We start from the raw sequence: 21,156 nt of genomic DNA, 5'->3' as shown, positions 1-21,156 counted from the left end.
CCTAAGCATTACAATGCCTTGTCTAGATTAAAACAGGATATGAAAGCAGAGAAATCAGCATTTGAATAACACAAAGACAACCTTTACACAGTATTTATGTCTACATTCTCCCCTTTTGTCTAATAAAAGACAAATGTTAGACAAAAGACTCACTTATAATAATCTATGTACAGCAATTATTATGACTAATCAGGTAAGATTCACATTATGTCTAGTCCATAAGTATTTGTCAATTTTGTAGAAAGTATTTTTTGTCTATCCTATTTGATGAGTTTAGAGTTTTATACCTAAATAATTTTCTACTATAACTCGTGTTATTAACCTTAAAGCATCTTCTAAGCCTAAAACATTTTCTTAAATCCTGTATAACTTAAGCTTAATTGTGAGACTTTATCTAGTCTTCTTCCCAATTAGAGACCCGAGAAGGAATAAATATTACCTGAGTGTGTAAGAAGTTCAGGCAAGCAGCTTCCGAAGCTATAAAAATGACGAGAGAAGCAGGTTGTCTGGACACCCCCAGAAATCTCTGTAAGTAGGAGATCCTGCCTTCAGCCCGAAGGCCCAGACTGAGACCTTCTGAGAAGCAGGACATATGAAGGACTGCTTATCCTGCCTTGGCAGAGCTTGGCAGTCAACTTCCCCGCGTCCTCTCTGCTCTTTCTGGACAGCATTTTGTCTCCAGATGAAGACAAATTTTGTGTCCAGATGGACAGCTTTGCCCAGTGACAGCTTGTCACATTCGAGGTGAACTCCATATGGAGGTTCTTCGATGTTCTTTTATCTTTTTTGAAGTAGATTAGGGAGCAGGAGCAGACCTTTCTCATTGTTGGAAATGATCTTTTAATAGTGAAACAATTTTAAATGTCATATTTTGTGGATCTCTGAGGTTGAAGACCATCTATATATATGGTATATCTGAATTGTCAACCAATGTTTATTCTGTCTTCCATATGAATAGCTGTGAAAACATCTTTTCATAATTAACTAAACTATTATCTAATATGGCCATGAATTTGATTGCCTAAGTTTTAATTGATATTACTTAATTATCCTAAACAGTTTGTAATAGCAGGTTTAAAAAGACTAGAACTTGTATCTTTAAGAATTATATAGGTACAATACCTCAAAAGTTGAAAACATAAATTATGTGTATCAAAAACTTTAAATTTATATATATATATATATATATATATATATAAAATTTTGTAGCAAGGTTAACTATATTGGACTATATAATTATTTTTTAAAAGATTTATTTATTTAATGTATATAAGTACACTGTCACTATCTTCAGACGCACCAGAAGAGGGCATCAGATCTCATTACAGATGGTTGTGAGCCATCATGTGGTTGCTGGGATTTGAACTCAGGACCTCTGAAAGAGCAGTCAGTGCTCTTAACCACTGAGCCATCTCTCCAGCCCCAACTATCTAATTCTTTATCACCTTGTAAAGTTTGAAATAAATTATTTAGCTCTTGAGTTATCAGACCAATTGTTGGCTGTAGCCAGTTAATATCTCCTAGCAATTTTTGAAAATCAGTAAGAGTTCTTAATTGGTCTTTCCTGATTAGTATCTTTTGTGGTTGAATTTTCTGCAGACTTATCTTATGTCCTAGATAAATAGAATCCCCTCTTTGTATTTTTTTAGGAGCAATTTGTAATTCCAATAAAATAAAAAAACTTGTTTTATTAAACATTCTTTCTAAAGGTATCTCCATTTGAATCAGCCAAAAAAATATCATCCGTATAATGGTAAATTATGGATTGAAGAAATTGCTTACGGATTATTTCTAATGGCTGTTATATAAAATATTAGCATAAAGTTGGATGAGTCAGCATTCCTTGAGGCAAGACCTTCCAGTGATATCCTGCTACTGGACAGCTATTACTATAAATAGATACTGAGAAAACCTTTCTTTGTATTGTTCTTACAAAGGAGTCGTAAAAGGCAATCTTTTAAATCAACCACTATAATAGGCCATTCCTTAGGTAACAAGGAAGGCAAAGGGATTCTAGACTGGGAAGAAGCCATTGGCTAACTGATTTTACTAATTGCTCTCAGATCTGTCAATATCCTCCGTTCGCCAGATGTATTTTCAATCACAAAGGAGAATTCCAAGGTCTGGTGGACTCTTCTGTATGTTGAGCCTACAGCTGCCATATGCAGTTGTCCTCGGCTTGTAATTCTTCTGTCAAAGGCCACTGTCCTAGACTAAGATGAAAGGCTATTGTGTTGTTCGCAGTGTCTCTCCCACTGGAGAGTTGGCTTCTGTTGTCTTGTTTATGGACAATCCATGACTATTCTTGATGCAGTTTTTTAATGGTTTCATCAAGACCATTGCCTATTTTATGGCTTGTCCCTGAAGTTTGGAGGATTGGTGACCCGTGTCTCCCATTGTTGCACTTGATCACTTCCCCATAAATTTATGGCTCTATCAACTGCATAGGGCTTTAGTTTCCTGTTTGACCTTTTTGGCTCTATACATTTAAGCCATTTAGTACTTTGTTTTACCAAGGATAAACTTCTCCTTCCTTAACACTGGGCATCCGTCTCCTGAAGAGGCCACCGAAGGTTTAGACGAGGTTATGGTTATGGTTGCATCAGTGTCAACCATTCTGCTAAGTTTATCTCTAAGTTTAAAACCTTAAGTTTTAGCCTCTGATTGATCTTCTGTAGATATAGAAGTTTGCCAAAATATTTGTTTCTTGGCTTCTTTTGTTTGTTTGTTTGTTTGTTTATTTCATCTGTTGAAGTTGTTTTGACTTTGATACTTAGGTTTTTAATGTCTATTTTTACATCAGTGTTGTTTGTTCTGCGGATGACATTTCCGCTGTTGCTTTGAATTTGGTATTGGGGCCTGAAAGAGTCCCTCCTGGGCTCTTTTTGATCTGTCTGTTGTTGGCTTACACTCATCAGTCCAATGTTGGCCTTTGCCATATCTTTTGAATATACCAGAAAGCATAGGCTCTCTTTTGGACCGTTTGGTTTTCTTTATAATTTATTTTGCAATAACTTTGTTCACCACAGTTTGGACATTTGCAAGTTTGGATTGTCTCACAACCCTTGGGAATGGTTTCTTCTATTTTTTTTTTTTTTTTTTTTGAGCTGGGTTTGTGCTTACTAGTCAAGCGCTCTACCACTGAGCTAAATCCCCAACCCATGGTTTCTCCTATTAGGGTTTTCTCAGGAGAATGAACTGTAATACCAATCATATTCCTAACCCATTTATCAATAGGTGCTGATCGTGCAACAACGACCTTCTGACCACCTCTTTAGACTCAGTGCTAGCATTTTAAGAAAGCCAAGGGTCATTAGTGTTTTCCTAACCAGTGGATCTGATGGCTTTCTAGCTACAGCTGAAGTTCCTCTCTGTAAAAAGTCAACGAGTGTTTCTTTTGGACCTTATATAATCTGAATAAACGGCTCAAGTCTTTTTCCTGTTTCCTCAACCTTGTCCCAGGCACTCAAGGCTGCTGTGTAACAGAATGTCGAGGCTTCTTTTTCATATTCAGCTTGCGTCTCTGCCCGCTGTATTGACCTTCGCCTCGCAGCTGGGCTTTTAGAAATAGTGATACCTCTGGCTCTGTTTCTCTGTGCTGTTTCTCTAGCCTCTTCTCCCCACCTGACTTATAAAATTGTGTCTCTTCTGCTCTAATAACTCCTCTAAGCCTTCCCTCTTTGTCCTGTTTTCTCTCTGTTGTTCATTTTGATTTGTAAAATTCTGTATCTTGTTCTGAGCCTTTGCTTCCATGTTTTTTCTTGTTTGTATCTCTGATGTTTGAATCTCTTCTTTATTCTGACTTATTAATTTTAGCAATGCCTCCTCTAAGTCTCGTGAATTTTTCTCTAACGTCCCCTTTCCCAAAAAGGCATAGCAAACTAAAATGCTAATTAGGATGAGAATGAAGTAACTATGAAGGGCAAAGTGATAACGTCTTCCAGATCCTTCATCTCCTGAGCTGATAAAATAGCATTAAATAGACACCACGTCTTCTTTGTGTTTCTCATCTTTATGTCGTATTACTTTATTACTTTTAAATTATTTATGTGTCTATGATTTTTTTAAATATACAGTTGCCTCCCTTTTTTAACACTGAAACATTTTTAAATATCAGATGAAAATTCTGTTGTTTTTGGATTTCTTCTTGTCTGTTCTCAGTCTGTGTCTGTTTAGGGGCTGTGCTTGGCCAGGCCCCTGTCTTTTAGTTTACAGGCCAGAAGTGTCTCTGCCCTCCACCCTTGCTAGATCACTGCCCCCTTCTCCCCAGGGGAGTTGTAGAATGTACCAGTCTGATTAGTCCCATCAGCTAGGGTGTAGCAAGCTGGCTTTGCTCTTCTCAGGAGGGCTTTTAGCCTGAGAAAGCCTCTCTTGTTAGCCAGGAACTGCTCTCCCCCCCCCCCCCCCCAAGGTTGGGTAAAAGGGAGCAGGCTTTTATCTGGCAGAGACTTCTTTTCTTTGTTCCTCTGCTGCCCCCCCGCCCCCCCACCCCCCGGGGATCTATTTAAGAATCCTCCAAGCTCCTTCTTTAGGAAGAGTAGTTGTTAATTAACCAATGAATGCTCAGAGGATTCTCCCCTAGGAGAGCAAAAGTCTGGCAAATTGTTTATAGACTCTTTTTTGTTTTTTACCTGGAACTTTCTATCTAATAACTAAATATGAATTTTAAAGGTGTGAATGAAATTGGACACCAAATGCAAAATGAATTATTTAATGTAAATATGTATTAAATTAATACAGCAGCTGTATTATTTTACCCTAGCTAGTTCCCAATAGCAACACAGGGAGACCAAGATTATTCCAAGGGTCCTCAATATCTGAGCAGTTTATTTTAACCCCGAAACTAGTCTGCTACCTTCCAGCCTGGATCCTGCTAGTACTTGCAATTTGGGACTTCCATATTTCTGCTGAACTCTCAAGAACTCTTTCCTCCTTACTCCTCCTGGCTGATCTCTTTCTCTCTCATCCTCCTTCCCCTGGCTGGTGGAAGTCCTGCCCTATTCTCTGTTTTGTGCAGCCATTGGGTGATCAACAAGGCAGAGAATAAATGGTAAGAACTGTTTATACAAACTGAGACAGGAGATTCTTGACATAAACATTACAACACCATGTCTGGATTGAAACAAGATATGAGGACAGAAAACTCAGCATTTGAATAACATATTTTACACAGCACATTAAAGTATTATGCCTATAAGGGTCTCACTGTGTAGCCTTGGCTGGCCTGCAGCCTACTGAGTGCACTAGGCTGGCCTCAAAATTCTTAGGAGTCCACCTGTCTCTACCTCAAGTGCTATAGTTAAGGTCTGTACTGCCATGAGCAGCCTGGGTTTTACCCTTGATCCTGTATATTCTGTAGGTTTAAAGAGAGGTAGAATGACATGTATCCATAATTAAAGTACACAGAGTATTTCACTGCCGCATACCCTGTGCTCTAGTCACGTCTCCTGTTTCTACAGTTTGGGCTTCTCCAGATGTCATTCAGTCAGTCATACCATGTGAGTCTTTTTAAACTTGATAACTCATTTCATTTTAGAACTGAATAATACTCCACTGTCTGGATGTAGCAGTTTATCCCTCTGCTCACTGGAGGATATCTCCCTGCTTCTAGGTTTAGGCAATTTTAAATGCAGTTGAACTGCTAGATCATATGGTGAGAGTGTGCTTGGTTTTGCTGGAAAGGCTTCAAAAGTGCTGCTGCGGTTGGGGATTTAGCTCAGCGGTAGAGAGGTAGAGCGCAAGGCCCTGGGTTCAGTCCCCAGCACTGGGGAGAAAAAAAAAAAAAAGTGCTGCTGCCATTTTCGTTACCATGGTAAGGACTTGAGAGCCCCTGTTGCTCTGTATCCTCCATGTTCATGGTGATTTGGACATTTTAATAGATAGGTAGTGGTGTTAGGGTTTGTTTTTTTGAGACAAGCCTTGACTCTGTTGGCCAGTCTGGCCTTAAGTTGAGGGTGCTGTTCTGTGCTAGGATTATGAGCATGGGCCACCATGACCAGCTTTTGGTATATTGTATGTTTTCAGTTCTAAATCAACATGATCTTTCAATGTGCTTCTTTGTAATCTGTATATATGTATATATCCTTTGGTAAGGTGTCTGTTCAGGTCTTTGACTCATGTTTTTCTTACTGAGATAATCATATATACATATATATGCATATATATATATATATTTTTTCCCCCCTTGAGACAGGTTCTCTATATGTATGTAGCTCTGGCTGTTCTGGGACTCACATTTGTAGACCAGGCTGGTCTTGAACTCACAGAGCATCTGCTTTGCTTCTGCTTCTTGTGTGCTGGGATTAAAATTGTACACCACTGTTCCTAGTATTATTGTCAATGTATTTTAGTTACTTTTTCCCCTATTTGACTTGCTTAGATGTCTTCCACTTTAATCAGCTTAGATTGTCAGCTGTTTCCTTCACGGATTGTCTTTTAGAACACATATAGTCTGGTTATAGCCCTATTTATAAAGAAGATGATTTTTGTTGTTTTGTTGCTTTTACTCTCTTTCTCAGAGATCACAGGACTTTTTTTTTTTTTTTTTTTTTTTTTTTTGGTCTGGGCTATTTTGTTCTTTTATCTGTCTGTTTTCATATATACTGCCATGAATATCATCAGTTTTGTTAATTTTTGATGTTATGTTAGTTCTTCTGGTCATCCAGCTCTACCAGAACTTAATCAGTTTGTCAGTGTCCACACAGTGGTTGCTGGGGATTTTGATTTTGAGTCTGTAGAATTACATTCAGGACGGTACTGAGTCTTCCTATGGTGAGCACGGACAAACTCCCCGTTTACTAGGTCTTCTGCTTTACAATCTGCAAAACTATGAAATATGCATATAGTTTTTGAGTTTATATCTAAATTTCATTTTTATAGTGCTAATAAAAATGATACTGTTCTTAAATTTCAAATTCTGTTTGCTCACTGTTGGCACGTTGGGAAATGGTTGGTTTTTACCTATATATTGTCTGTCATGCAGTCATCTTGTAATCACTAATTGTTTTAAAGTGGCCTTTATTTTTTTTCCTCATTCTGTTGAATTTTCTACGTAGAGAGGCATGTCTTTCTCAAAGTTTTTCTTTCCTCCTTGGTATGTCTTTTTATTTTTTCGCCTACTATATTATCTAAGCTTCAGTACAATGTTGAAGACAGGCGGCAAGAGACGCTCTTGTCCACACAGGAGGCTTTAAGCTTCCATATGTGATTCTTGTTGGTTTTTCTTTAACTTATCGGTATGATGACTTTTATCAGTTTTCAAAAGCTGAAGCAGCCTCGCATTCCTTGAGTAAACCAGTTGGTTGCAGCATATTCCTACACATTGTTAGATTCATGTGCTAGTGTTTCGTGTGAGAGCCTTAGACGTATCTATGTACAGGAGAACTGGTCTGAGATTTTATTTCCTTGTGATGTCTCTGGTCTTATGAGGGTTTTGTTGCCTCACAGAATGAACTACGAAGTACGTGCTGTGAGTCTGTCTTCTGGGAAGCTGGTACACTCTTCTGAGTACTTGAAGTGCTTACCGATAAATCCGTTTGGACTTTTATATCTACTTTGCCAAGTTATTGGTGAACAGAATAGGCCTATTCAACACTGTCTACTATTTGAATACATTACATTGTGGCTTTAGGTAATTGGTCTGTTTCATCTGGATTACCAAATTTTGGCTGCAGAGTTGTTCATAAGTCACTCTTTCTAATGTCGCTGAGAGCTATGACGTCGTCTTTGTCATCTTTTTTTTTTTTTTTTATTTTTCCAGAGACAGCTTTGTCTTTGATTAGCAACCCCCACACACACTCACACACACTTGTTTCCTTATTTCAACTTGATTTCCACTCTTTTTTTTCTTTTTTACTATTTCTTCTGCTTAATTTTAATAAGTTAACATTAATTACTTAAGTTAGCTGGTAGTCAATGGTCTCACGGTGACCACCTTTGTGTAAGCAGTCATCCTGCTTTACTTTGGCTATTTGTTTGTTTCTTATCTTTGAGATTAATGCTACTCTTCATCTACCATATGCACTGAGTGCCATAAATACCTCTTAGCAACACTTTGACTTCATCTCAAAGCTCTTTAGAGAATTATATACATAAATACCGTATTTCCGTCATTTATACTCACTCTCTCCTTCTCTAGCCTCTATGCTACCCCCTTCTCCTTCAGATTCGTAGCCTCTTTAATTATTATTGTTTACACACACACACACACACACACACACACACTCTCTCTCTCTCTCTCTCTCTCTCTCTCTCTCTCTCTCTCTCTCTCTCTCCCCCTATCTACTGAGTAAATGTGTATTTAGGGTTGACCATTGGAATTAGTAGCAGTTGCCTGTAGTTGCACATCTGGGGGTTGGACTTTGTGAAACTTGCCTCCACCCTGTTGGGATGGCATCTGATGGCATCAATTGCTAGATTGTTTTGGCAGCCCCACTGCTAAGATTTCGTGGTGCAGCTCCTGTCATACACAGAGGACACTCAGTATCTCACAGTAGACTTCTAGTCTTCTGGTTCTTAAAATCTTTCCACTTTCTCTTTTGTATTGTTCTGAGTTTATCTTACACATTTTAAAAAGTTGTATTTTTCTTTCAAAATATTTCTATTTCCAGTCATCTTCTGTTACTGATTTATTTGATTCTTTTGTGGACTAATTTATGATTTCTTTTAGAATTGTTAAGGCGACTGCTTTAGTTTCTTTTTCTGTTGATATGGTAAAATACCTTGTTAAATAAACTCAACCCAAGGGAGAAAGGTTTATTTTAGCTTACTGTTCAAGAGCACGGTCCATCCAGGTGGCAGGATCTTGAGCAGTTGATCCTGTCACAGTCAGGAACAGGAACCGATGAATGCACACTGACGCTCACCTTCCTTTCTCCATTCATATAGGACAGGATCCTTGTCAAGAAAGGAGCCACACACAGCAGGCAGCAGTTAACATAATCAACTTCCCCACCCCATGCTCAGTGGCCCATCTCCCAGGTAACTGTCACAGCTGTGTTGTTAAAGCCTTGAACGGGAGCTTGAGAATGTGTCATCTGCTGGTGCTGGCGTAGACTGTGCAGCCTCTGTCCAGTTTATAGTGGTGCTCATGAATTCATTAGCTTAAACCCATTTTGTTTGGTAGTTTAGCGGGTGTAAAACTCTAGTTTGACAGTTTACCTAAGTGTTACTGTGTCTTTTGTCTTCTACTTGCCACTCAGTTAAGGTTCAGATGCTCTTTCTTCAAAGATTGTTGTGGAGCTGGGGACTTAGCTCAGTGGTAGAGCGCTTACCTAGAAGCTTGAAGGCCCTGGTTGGGTCCCCAGCTCCAAAAAAAAAGAACCAAAAAAAAAAAAAAAAAAAAAGATTGTTGCTATGACTTGAATGTTTGTGTAACCCACAAAACTCCTGTTCAAACTTAATCCCCCACAATATAATTAAGAAGTGGGGCCTTTAAGCTTGTCACCCATACAGAATTAGAATCTTAACCTTTTTTGTCTTTATATTTTCAAGTCCAAAGATTTAAGGTACTCTTAGCAGATACCAGGCCTGTACCTGGCAGAGAAAAACCTACCAGTGGCCTGAATTTGCATTTTCCAGCCTCCAGAACCTCATCTGGTCCTTATGAGGACCCATTGTCATATCTTTTGTCAGAACAGCTAGATGGATGGAGACAACATTTTAAAACCATTACTTTTATAATTGTGGTTTTCTTTTATATAACCTGTGTCTGTGAGCAGATTTAACTTTATTCTGTTCGAGGCAGGATTTTTTTAGTGTAAGGGTCTTTCACCAGCCTGTTTCAGATATTCTTCCCTCCTTTGGTCTGTGAACCCTCCCTTCCTATCCCCCTCTTACCTCAGGATTATTTAGTGTGATCTCACCAAGAGCTCACCACATTTTCTCAAGGGCACTGGGGAAAGAGGACTATGCTCATTTTATAGCTAAGGGAGAAAGGCTCTATTTTTCAATGAATACAGAAAGGGTGGAGATTGTGTGCATGGTAGATGTCCTTGTCCTTGTCCGTGAGGATTGTGGTTCCCTGCACTTCTATGCCAGGCTGTGCTTAGGTGCTACATTCATTGTCCCTCGTAAGGAACAGGTCTGCTTTGCAGGTTCACACAGGTCGAGCCGTTAAAATCGTAGTCACTGTGTCCTCTGCACAGGGCTGCACGCTGCAGTTGTTTACAGCCGCGCTCTCTGCTTCTGTTCTGTAGGCTGATGATGGTCTTCAGTTGCCAAAGAAGGCTGTGGATGCCTCGGGAAAGGTAGCCAGTTTCTCCAGTGCAGTTGGGTGCCTCTAGCAGCCCATCTCGACGGGTCGTAGACATGGCAGACATTGCCAACTACAAGGACACCACCTCCAACCGCCACCTGCGGTTTAAGTTGCAGAGCCTGAGCCGCCGCCTGGATGAATTAGAGGAAGCCACAAAAAACCTCCAGAAAGCGGAGGATGAGCTCCTGGACCTCCAGGACAAGGTAATCCAGGCCGAGGGCAGCAACTCCAGCATGTTGGCTGAGATCGAGGTGCTACGCCAGCGGGTACTGAAGATTGAAGGTAAGGATGAGGAAATTAAGAGAGCAGAGGACCTGTGTCATACGATGAAGGAGAAACTTGAAGAGGAAGAAAACCTTACCCGAGAGCTAAAATCTGAGATCGATCGGCTTCAGAAACGAATGGCTGACTTAGAGAAGCTAGAGGAAGCTTTGAGCAGGAGTAAGAACGAGTGTTCCCAGCTTTGTTTGAGCCTCAATGAAGAGAGAAATCTGACCAAGAAAATCTCTTCTGAGTTGGAAATGCTCAGGGTCAAAGTGAAAGAGCTGGAGTCCTCAGAAGACCGACTGGAAAAGACTGAGCAGAGCTTAGTGTCAGAATTAGAAAAGCTAAAATCGTTAACCCTGAGCTTTGTAAATGAGAGAAAATACTTGAATGAAAAGGAGAAAGAAAATGAGAAATTAATAAAAGAGCTTACTCAAAAACTGGAGCAGAACAAGAAAATAAACAGAGATCACATGAGAAATGCTTCCACTTTTCTGGAAAGGAATGACCTACGGATAGAGGATGGCATTTCCTCTACACTTCCATCCAAAGAGTCAAGAAGGAAGGGCAGTCTGGACTACCTAAAGCAGGTCGAGAATGAAACCAGAGACAAATCAGAAAACGAAAAGAACCGAAATCAGGAGGACAACAAAGTGAAAGACCTTAACCAAGAGATTGAGAAACTTAAGACACAAATCAAACATTTTGAATCTTTGGAGGAGGAGCTTAAGAAAATGAGGGCCAAGAACAATGACCTTCAGGATAATTACCTAACTGAGCTGAATAAAAACAGAAGCTTAGCCAGCCAGCTAGAGGAGGTAAAGCTGCAAGTCAGGAAACAGAAGGAGTTAGGAAACGGGGACATAGAGGGTGAAGATGCTTTCCTTTTGGGCAGAGGCAGGCACGAGAGGACTAAGCTCAAAGGCCATGGGGGTGAGGTGTCTGTGTCCAAGCACACGTCCCGGGAACAGTCCCCTCAGCATAAGCGGGAAAGGCTCCGGAACAGAGGGTTTGCTCTCAATGATGAACACTGTTCTCTCAGCAACAAGCAGGTTTCTTCTCCTGCCTTCACAAACAAAAGAGCAGCAAAAGCTTCCAACATGGGAGTGGGTCCAGACAGCGGGACTCAGGAGACAAAGAGAACTGAAGACCGATGTGCACCCGGGTCCTCTCAGAGTGAAGGGAAAAAGGGCAGGGAGCAGCCCTCAGTGCTTAGCCGTTACCCGCCTGCTGCCCAGGAGCACACTAAAGTTTGGAGGGGAACTCCCAAGCCAGGCACTGAGAGTGGACTTAAGGGAAAAGTAGAGAAGACAACTCGAACATTTAGTGATTCTGCTCATGGATCTGTGCCCAATGATGTAGTAGGGAAAGGCGATAAAACTTCTGACTTCTCCTCTGAGGCCCACTGTGGCAAGAGAGGACAGGTCCCTGGCCATGCAAGTCAAGTGACACAGGTTGCAGAGTCTGGCTGCTCTAAGGCCATCGGAGCTCTATCCTCATCTCAAAGGGCCTCCTCAGAAGGACTTTCTAAGGGCAAAAAGGCTGCTAATGGCCTAGAGACTGATGCTAATTTTCCACATTCTAAAGCTCCTATTTTATCAAAATATCCTTATAGTTCGAGAAGCCAAGAAAATATCCTTCAGGGCTTTTTAGTGCCAAATAAAGAAGGAGTTGATCACTCTGTAGCAGTTGTGATGGAAGACAGCAGTCAGCATGAAGCCTTGAGGTGCCGTGTCATTAAATCCAGTGGCAGAGAGAAGCCAGACTCAGACGATGACCTGGACATAGAGTCTCTTGTTACTGCCAAGTTGGTGAACACAACTATTACTCCAGAGCCAGAGCCCAAACTCCAGCCAAACTCAAGAGAAAAGGTTAAGTCCAGAGGGGGAACGAGAACGGCCTTATTTGAAAATGATAAAAATGCTGCCATAGAAAATGACTCTGCGAAATCGATGAGATCTTCCTCCAATGCTGTAGAATTCCCAGATGCCAACTGTGCCGGGGTGAAAAACCAAAGACCCTTCAGCCCTAGAGAGGCCCTGCGGTCTAGAGCAATTATAAAACCTGTTATCATTGATAAGGATGTGAAAAAAATCATGGGTGGATCTGGAACTGAGGTTGTATTGGAGAAGCAGAAATCCACCCCTAAATCTGTGACAAGCAAAGTGACAAGCAGCATTACCATCTACCCCTCTGACAGCAGTGGTCCTAGAGCTGTCCCCGCTGAGGCCCCCCGGGAGAGGCATACATCTACCAGCAACATCCAGGTGGGGCCCCCCGAGCTCACATCAGTTAGCAACCACATCAGCTCCCCTCTTGAGCTCTCTATTCATAAACACGACATCACCTTGCAGCTCACAGAAGCTGAAAGAGTGGGAGATGGGTCTCCAAAGAATAGAGCAGAGACGGTGGTCTCTCGGAGCAGCATTCTAATCAAGCCATCAGATTCTGTGGAGAGGAACAGTTATGCCCTCCCAGCGGAGACAATCAGGTGGAAAAGCCATAGCACCTCTTCAGAGGTGGCCTCTTCAGACACCAGACACATCACTGTGCGGAATGCCTGGAAGAGTAAGAGAGACTTGAAATGTTCAGAAGACCCCCCAGCTCGAATAGGTAGAAGTGTGGAAGCTACGAACGCCTATACACAGAGGTCTTCCACAGACTTCTTAGAACTTGAACAGCCCAGGTCACACCCGCCTGAACAGGGCACTCGAAAGGTAGGAAATTCAGGGGATGCTCCTGAGCTCTCCTCAAGAAGGACCCAAAGTAGCCTCACTGCATCAGAGGTACTCACCCGGAGGAATCGGATAGGAGATGCCGTCACCGCTGCCTCCTGGAACCACTCATCAAACGTGGTGAGTCTCACTTTCCTTCCCTCAGCCTTGATCTGTTTAACCGAGGACTTAGGGAACACAGAAGGCTGGGAAATGCTGACTCTCAGGTAGGTTTGGGAGAAAGCAGCGTGACTTCCAGAACCTCTCATCTAGTTTGTCTTTTCCCTTTCGTTCTCACACAGGGGAGCCAGACAGAAAGTGGCATTTATTCCCTGGTTGCCTGAGATTTCCAGGGCAGTGGATAGGAAGCTCTTAGGAGTCTGTAGGATGGCAGTTCAGTGTGGCTCATTAAAGGAGGTGAACACAGAACCAGAGTGAACTCTGCAGATGGCAGGCTCAGGGAGTGTCTCGGACCCATGGTCGTGAGAATGTCTTGCCTCTAGACACACTGCGAGTACCTTTTTAAATTTGAAGTTCCCTTTTATTTATTTGGTGTATGTGGGTATTTTGTCTGCATGTCTGTCTGTGCACCAAGTGTGTGCCCGATACCCACAGAGGCCAGGAAACTGTCAGGTCCCCTGGGACTGGAGTCACCGATGGTTGTGAGCAGCCCTATGGGTGCTGGGAATGTAACCCAGACTTTCTGAAAGTGTAATCAGAGTTCTTAAACCACTGAGCCATCTCTCCAGCCCACAGTAGTATTTTTTTTTAAAAGGCAGGTGACTGGGTTAACTGGACAAAACTTATCAATCTTTTAGGTGCTTAACTCTAGGGGTTCACCCAGTGTCCCTTAAAACAGCCCTGTGAGCAGTGCCAGCCTCACTTCTCCACATGAGAACAGTAAAGATGAAGGGCAGACAGACTGCTTTACTCAGTCATCCAGATGCATGAAATAACAGAGAGCTCAGACTGGAACTAAGACTCCTGTAGCCCCAGTGCCTCTCTACCCTGCCTTCCTTTCCACTTATCCTCATTATTTTGTGACAAGGAATATTGGCAAGGCAGAATTCCTAGAAGGCAGAGAAAGATGGATATCTGGGGTCTTGAAGATTTGGCTGAGTTTCTAGGGAGACCCAAGCCAAGGGACAGAATGGTATAAGGGTGGCGAAGGCCTCGCTTTTTCACAGACCACATGTAAGGAGTAAGGGGCCCTGCCATGCGTCAGGGAAGCGGCTCCCACGTGTGCCACGGGGATCCTGCTCTCAGATGTCTGCTCTAAGCTCTGGACTATAAACAGGCTTCTGTTCAGTTATGAGTCTCTTGGTCTCCTCACTTGTTCTTTATTTCCAAGGGGTTTCATACTACTGCTCCCCTCCCCCAGAATATCTCTGCAGTTCCTGTGTAGTACCGAGAACTCCCAGGGTGGGAGGTGAGGGAGGTGTCTGGTTCTCCCTGTACGGCCTGCAGCTCACTTCTCACTTGTTGCTCACCGGCACAGGAGGAAGGGGAGGACAGCACATTTGTTAGCAGCAGGCGAGTACACAACCCGCTGGAACACTCTGAACCGCCTGGGAAGCAGGGACTGCCAGAGTCTGAGCGAGTTTGGACTGAGGAGCGGCTACACCCAGCAAGGCCTTATGCTGAGGAAGACTGAGCCAGCTAGGCGAAGTCTGCTGCTGCTTCTCTCCTCCTGCTTCTCAGCTCCTCCCCAATCCTGGCCTGTGCAGGACCCAAGGCCAGTTAAGCAGGCTGGACACAGGCCTTGGCTGGGAGACTATGGAGAGCCAGGCTGTGGCTCAGGTAATTTTTGCCAGTTGTCTGGACAGGACCAGAAACTACAAACCAGTCACTCAGGCCCAGCTCTCCCTGATGCATGAGTAGTCCTCTCCTCTCTCTGTCCCCAAGGTAGCATGGACCATTCTCTGACCCCCAAATGGGGCGTTATAGAAACCCACTACCATATAGAGGTAGCCAAAAGCTCTCGCCCCTCTCCATGGTGAGCAGTTTGTATATCAAAGCCCAGTCCCTTGCTCTGTTTGATGTCCTGATTTGACTTAACCATATCCAGTTGGTTCTCTGTTTGCCCTAAGAGACCCCATGCACTGCCAAGAGCACATTAAGAATTATCAGCTATCGTTTCCATCCTAAGAGGCTTACATTCCTTTGTCTTTGAGTTCTTGAGAATTTGGAAACAGAAAAAGGGTCTGCTGCCCCTAAGTAATTATGGGACCATCCTCGTGTAGAAGCTTCCCTGACCTGACTTTTGGATAACCAGTTTCTTGGGGGCAGAGCGGGATACCAAATGGAAGACATCATCCTCTGACACCAGCTTTCAGCTCACCTTCCAAAGGCACCGGAACCAGACCGATCTTGTACCTCTCCCTTGCTGGGCACCGACATTGCTGCTGGCATCACCTTTGCTCTCTGGGGCTGCAAACTTCAGCCGACTTCATCATTCTCCTCTTGGGAAAATCCCTGCCCTGAGCCAACGGACCCGGCCGGCCAGCACACTCTGCCTTTTAGGAAGTGCCCAGCAAATGGGAAGCAAGCAAGAATTAGTCACTCCACAGGCAATAGCTCCACGAAAGACATGGACTGACTGCTCCCTCCCTTTGCTCCTCCATCCCCTGTGGAGGAGGCCTTGCACTTTACCATGCTGACTGCTGAAGCAAAAGCAAGCCCTCCGGATCTACGAGTAGACCATTTCAGAGATTTCCTTGGAGGAAAGCCAATGCCTGCCTGTTGAGGTCCTCAGATTTATGCAGTTCAAAGTGCATTAGCCTTTTAGGAAGGCAGATAAATAAACTTTTATCTCCTTACACTAACCACACGGGGAAGTTAAGAGCTGTTTGCTTGTCACTGAATTTTCTGAATGAAGCATTGTTTCAATTCGAAGGGATCCTCCTTGGCTACCTTTGTGAAGTAGATGTCATTGCCTTATCACTAGACTAGGTATTTGGAAAGCCACTTTCCCCATTCCTCCTGGCTTTGTCACTCCTTGCTCTGTGATCTTTGGCAAGTCTTCTTGGAGCCTCAGTTTTCCCTATCTTTAGAATGAGTTCTTTGTTGGTTTGTTTGTTGCGTGCATGTGTCCCCATGTGTCTGTCACCTGCGGATGCATGCTGGGGATTAAACACAGGACCTGGTGTGCTAGGCCAAGTGTTCTACCACTGCTGCTTCCCAGCTCAGAGTGAGTTCTGTGGAGTGGATGACCTCTCAGGCCTTAACTTCGGTGTTCTACCCTTGTCTCACCCGCCAACGTGAGCTGACTCTTGGTTTTGGAAGGTGATGTCCACGTGAGTCTAGGGAACATCTTTCTTTCTGCCTTCAGTTGTCTTCTGGGTCTTCTCTTTTCCTCATGTTTCTGTCATGGGGATGAGCCTGTCAGGCCTGTTTTCAGTATGAGGTAAAGGGATTGGATTGTGTGGTCTCAGGTTTATGTGGCACTTGCCCAGTGCCACATTTCCTGGCTTTCAAGCTAGGTGCTTTTTATAACGTAAGTCTGTTTGATTCCTGTTCCCGTGCCTTTCCTGTGAATTTCCTGGCCACAGGGAAGACACAGGACATCTCAGGAGGACTGAGTAGTCTCCCTTCACCCTTTGTACTTAGCACACACACACTGGCACTTATCTGCCCTTGTCTGCATCAGACTCAGCCATCCTGCCAGGGTGTGGGGAGAGCTATCACATTTTGTTTGTTTGCTCCCAAAGGACAGGAATGACTAGCTAGCACTTGGGTTTTAATGGAGTTTTGCTAACCTGAGGGCATTGCCATGTGTCTTGCCTCCCCATCCCAACTCGATGTACAACTAAGACAGTGTTTTCAAGATCTGTTCCTGCTGCTGCTTTTGGGTTACTGGCCAGAAACTCCTTAATTCAAGGCTGCAACCTCTCACTTGCAGTGCCCTGTCACTCTCCTGTACCAGTCGGCAGCCCTGAGAGTAAAGGAAACAGACCCCTGTGGTGGTCCACCGAAGAGTATAGGAAACGAAGTCTGTGGCTCTTCTCTGCTGATAAAAACAGAGAGGTACCAAGCCCTGCCTCAAAAGATCTCACCAATAATTTTTGTCTTTGGGTGTTGAACCCTGGATTCTGGTGCTGTAGCTCCTGGTGCCAAAGTCTGTATCTTTCCACATTTTAGCAGCACCAACACCTGCTGTTATTTGAAATGTTCTGTGGAAAAGGGACAGCTGTGGGCTGCCATTTTGAAAGTCTGAGTGCAATATATTGCATTTGATTGTAACAATTATTTCAGGATATTTTGTTTCTTTAATCTGCACACTTTGTAGTCCTGCCATAAAGTAGATTTTATTTTTAAATGTCTTCAGCATTGCAAATGTTTATACTAAGCAAATGGAGGCTAGAGGGTTTAAGTCCCCTGGGCTTCATATGGATGGCTAGACTGGCTCTGATTCCAAGGTTGGAAGGCACATCACTTCTGAAGACACCAAGGTGTAACCGTTGGGCCCACGCCAGAAGCTGCAGGAAGCCTCCAGATAGAAGGGAGACTTGTCAAACCATTGTCTAATCAAGCCAAATATCCCCTGAATCCCCACCGCAAGACCCACTTTCATGACAGTGCTGCTTCTCTAGTTTGGAAAGATGGCTAAATTGAACCAGCAGGTCATGTGTCTGAGAGTTCTGAGTATTGGTCCTGGATATACTTGGCTAGAGGATGAAGAGCTGGCGAATGCCAATGACTGGTATCTTCCACCTGCTGCTGTTACCAGGTACTCTGGTATTAAAACAATCAGGAAAAGCTGAGGGTGGCAGGCAAGGAAGCTGTGGCAGCTCTGTGTGGCAGTGAAACAGTTGAGATGAGTTGAAGGGGTATGTGTGGGCCAAGGCTACAGGCAAGCTTGCACATCAGCCATCCGTCTCCTGCGGCAGGGGCTGGTGCCTAGAGCAATAGTGGATTTCTTGTCCTGGGCTGTGTTAGTTGTTAGTAGTGGGTCAGTAAAGGAACAGGGACTCAGAGGCTGGCCCCTGGCTGCCTTTGTGGGCATGGGTTTCTATTCTGACAAAGACTGCTTTGTAAGAGCTGCTTTTTAGGGATTGTCTTTTAAACACCCTGAATGGGGAACAGGGTTCTCCTCAACCACCTCAACCAGAGTCATAGGAAAGAGGTCCTATTTTCCTGCTGCTTCACAGCTCAGAACATGTATTGAATGGAATGTATTTTTAAGAGAATAAAGTCTATTTTTTGTATTTTAAAGATTGAGAGGGCTAGAAAGAGAGATAGCCCTTAAATAAACTTAGGCATGGTAGGTCCTTCGCTGGGGCCTCAGCTGTGGCTCTGGCTTCACCGCGGCCCCTTGGAGTCTAGATGCAGCAGCTTCTACACATTCCTGCTCCAAGCATGGGACCAGAGAGGCTAGAACCTGCCTCTGAAACGCAGGGCACAGCCACAGGCAGTGGCTCAGGGCTCCTTGGGTGCATGTGTCTAGTTGAAGCTGCCTGTCTGCATGTATCCTTTGGCTGTAATGCTCTCTGTTGGCTCTGCAGCACAATATTGTAACCAATAAAGCTCCCTCGTTTCTATATTCTCCTATGAGTCAGTGATGCTGATTCTGTCGATATCATTTCTGGAAACAGCTGTTATCTCTGGATTGGTACTGCTGGTGTGGCATTTCACAAATTTAGGCAAAATACAGAGTTAAAACTAGCAGCTAACTCTTTGCTCTGTCTTCTTTTTAGGCTTGTCTGTTGTCAAAGGGAATTTCTCTGAAATTCTATGCCTTTAATCCCAACAGAATCTTTGAGTTTCAGTATAGCCAGGTCTACACAGTGAGCACCCCTCAGTGGGTACAAGTACTGTCCACTGCAGCAGTAATCACCTTTCCATTACTAGCACCATTTTTCTGCTGCTGTCACTCAGGGAGATCATTTTCATCATTAACCAAACCCCAGTATAATGTTCCTCAACTCAGCTTCATTTAGAGCTAGGTATAGTAGAACAGACCAATAATCCCAGTACACTGAGGCAAGATTTTGAGTTCAAGGCCATTGTGAGCACATATGTAAATACCTTAGACAGCAGAGAAGACTTCTATAGAATGCTATATTCAGATGCTATATTTAGAGTTTGGAGATGGGGAGATTACATTTGGGTTATTGGTGCTATTATAGTAGTCTCATCAGTTACAAGGTGCTCTCTGCCAAAACATGATCACCAGTACATAAGAAGCACAAAGAAACACCCCTGTGGAAACTTCCATTTAATAGACTGCCATTAAGAACTATAATGGGGGGCTGGAGAGATGGCTCAGTGGTTAAGAGCACTGACTGCTCTTCCGGAGGTCCTAAGTTCAAATCCCAGCAACCACATGGTGGCTCACAACCATCTGTAATAAGATCTGATACCCTCTTCTGGTGTGTCTTAAAAAAGCTAAAGGGTAATTATATATAAAAAATAAGTTTTTAACAAAAAAAAAAAAAAAAAAAAAAAAAAAAGAACTATAATGGGGCTGGCGAGATGGCTCCATGGTTAACAGCAGTTTCAACTCTTGGAAAGAGCCCAGGTTTGGTTCCTAGCACCCAAATGAAGACTCATGGGCACCAGATGTGTGATACACATACATACATGTAGGCAGACACCGATACACAAAACAGGAACCTTTAAAACAGGAGTTGCACCTGATCAAACCCTTTTATCTTTTACATGCCTTTCTCCTCATACAAACAAGGAGAAAACAGATTGCTATTGTCAGAGGTAGGATTTTGCATTTCTAAGGGCATTTGCATTCTTGTGCATTGTGTATATACAACTTTAATCCAAAATATCAAACTAATTAATTTTATGTGAGGCTAGAGAGACAGCCCAATAGTTAAAAAACACACTGTCTTGCAGAGGACCCGAGTTTGGTTCCCATTACTTACACTGGATGGTTTACAGTCAGTCACCTGTGACCAGCCCTAGGAGACCCAATGCCTCTGGCCTCCATGGGCACCCACTTAAGTATGCACACCAACACAGACACACACAACTAAAAATAAATTTTCATATAAAATTATTTTAAAGTTTTATTCTCAAAATATATTAAAAAAACAAAACAAACACCAATAGACTAAGAGGTTATCTTACACCACCTGCTTCTCAAGTCTTTATGGAGCTGCACTTCTAAGTCAATGGGTGAGTTCCTCTCTGTGCTGTCAGCCAAAGGAGCCAGCCTCTGCTGTCAAACTAGGAGTCCCAGCAGCTGATGACATGGAGTTCCTCGGTCAGATCTAGTATTGCTAGAAGAGCTTGCTTACAATGGCAGCTGGCATGTCCGCTAGACCTCTTTTTCAGAACCATCTGTCTCACATACTTGGGGACTGCTGTGCAGGGACACCCGGTGTGGCCTGACGAGGCAAAGTATACATGGCTCCCAAAAACTGGTCGGCAATCCTTCCTGCTTCTCGAAGCCCACTCAGCAGAGCACCATGCACCGTAGCTGGGTAGTTGCGGATTGTATGTTCTCCAGCAAAGAAGAGTCTTGGGATTGGCTGGTGGGGATAGAGGTGGGGGAAATCAGCAAGTTGCAAACAGAACTTGACTGACTTTTGAAGATCAAATCAAGTCTCCTTTGATCAGTTTATTGATGCTCAATATTCTAATTTTACTTCATGTAGTACCTGCTGGCTAAGACTGGTAAGACATCCTAAACTCTGAACCACAAGGGATGGGGTCGGGAGAGCCTTCTTAGGCACAGGAATGTGTTTGATTTTCTGGTTCAGAGCAGACACCAAAGCTTGGGGTTGTGATACTGAAAAAACAGTCTCCAACCTACAAAGCCCTAGTATCTCTGACCTTTGCAGCCCTACAAGCCGCCATAAAATTAGGTACAATTAAAAATAGGGCTTAAAACATTTGTATGACTAGGGAAATAGAAAAGAACGTCAGCTCCCCTGAAGCTGCAGTTCCAAGAGGCTGTAAACCATG

At 43.3% G+C, this 21,156-nt stretch overlaps 2 protein-coding genes across 6 annotated transcripts in view; one reads left to right on the top strand and one right to left on the bottom strand.

Annotated features, from left to right (window-relative positions):
* The window catches only part of Luzp1 (leucine zipper protein 1), a 74,911-nt gene extending 56,125 nt beyond the window's left edge, over positions 1 to 18,786 (top strand). The window contains exons 3-5 of one of the 2 annotated variants that reach the window (XM_032895994.1): positions 8,887 to 8,979; positions 10,197 to 13,374; positions 14,732 to 18,786. In XM_032895994.1, the coding sequence (XP_032751885.1) occupies positions 10,309 to 13,374; positions 14,732 to 14,887 (3,222 nt within the window). In that variant the 5' untranslated portion in view covers positions 8,887 to 8,979; positions 10,197 to 10,308 and the 3' untranslated portion in view covers positions 14,888 to 18,786. The remainder of the gene's footprint in view (positions 1 to 8,886; positions 8,980 to 10,196; positions 13,375 to 14,731) is intronic. The other variant, XM_032895999.1, reaches the window with a different exon arrangement.
* A 1,439-nt stretch (positions 18,787 to 20,225) lies between these two features.
* The window catches only part of Kdm1a (lysine demethylase 1A), a 54,677-nt gene continuing 53,746 nt past the window's right edge, over positions 20,226 to 21,156 (bottom strand). For all 4 annotated transcript variants that reach the window (XM_032895983.1, XM_032895989.1, XM_032895966.1 and 1 more), the window contains one exon: positions 20,226 to 20,720. In XM_032895983.1, the coding sequence (XP_032751874.1) occupies positions 20,535 to 20,720 (186 nt within the window). In that variant the 3' untranslated portion in view covers positions 20,226 to 20,534. The remainder of the gene's footprint in view (positions 20,721 to 21,156) is intronic.

Source organism: Rattus rattus, chromosome 1 (assembly GCF_011064425.1).
Source record: "Rattus rattus isolate New Zealand chromosome 1, Rrattus_CSIRO_v1, whole genome shotgun sequence".
NCBI classification, from domain to species: domain Eukaryota; kingdom Metazoa; phylum Chordata; class Mammalia; order Rodentia; family Muridae; genus Rattus; species Rattus rattus.
Note: the sequence above shows the minus strand (reverse complement) of the source record. Positions and strands in the feature narration are given on the sequence as shown.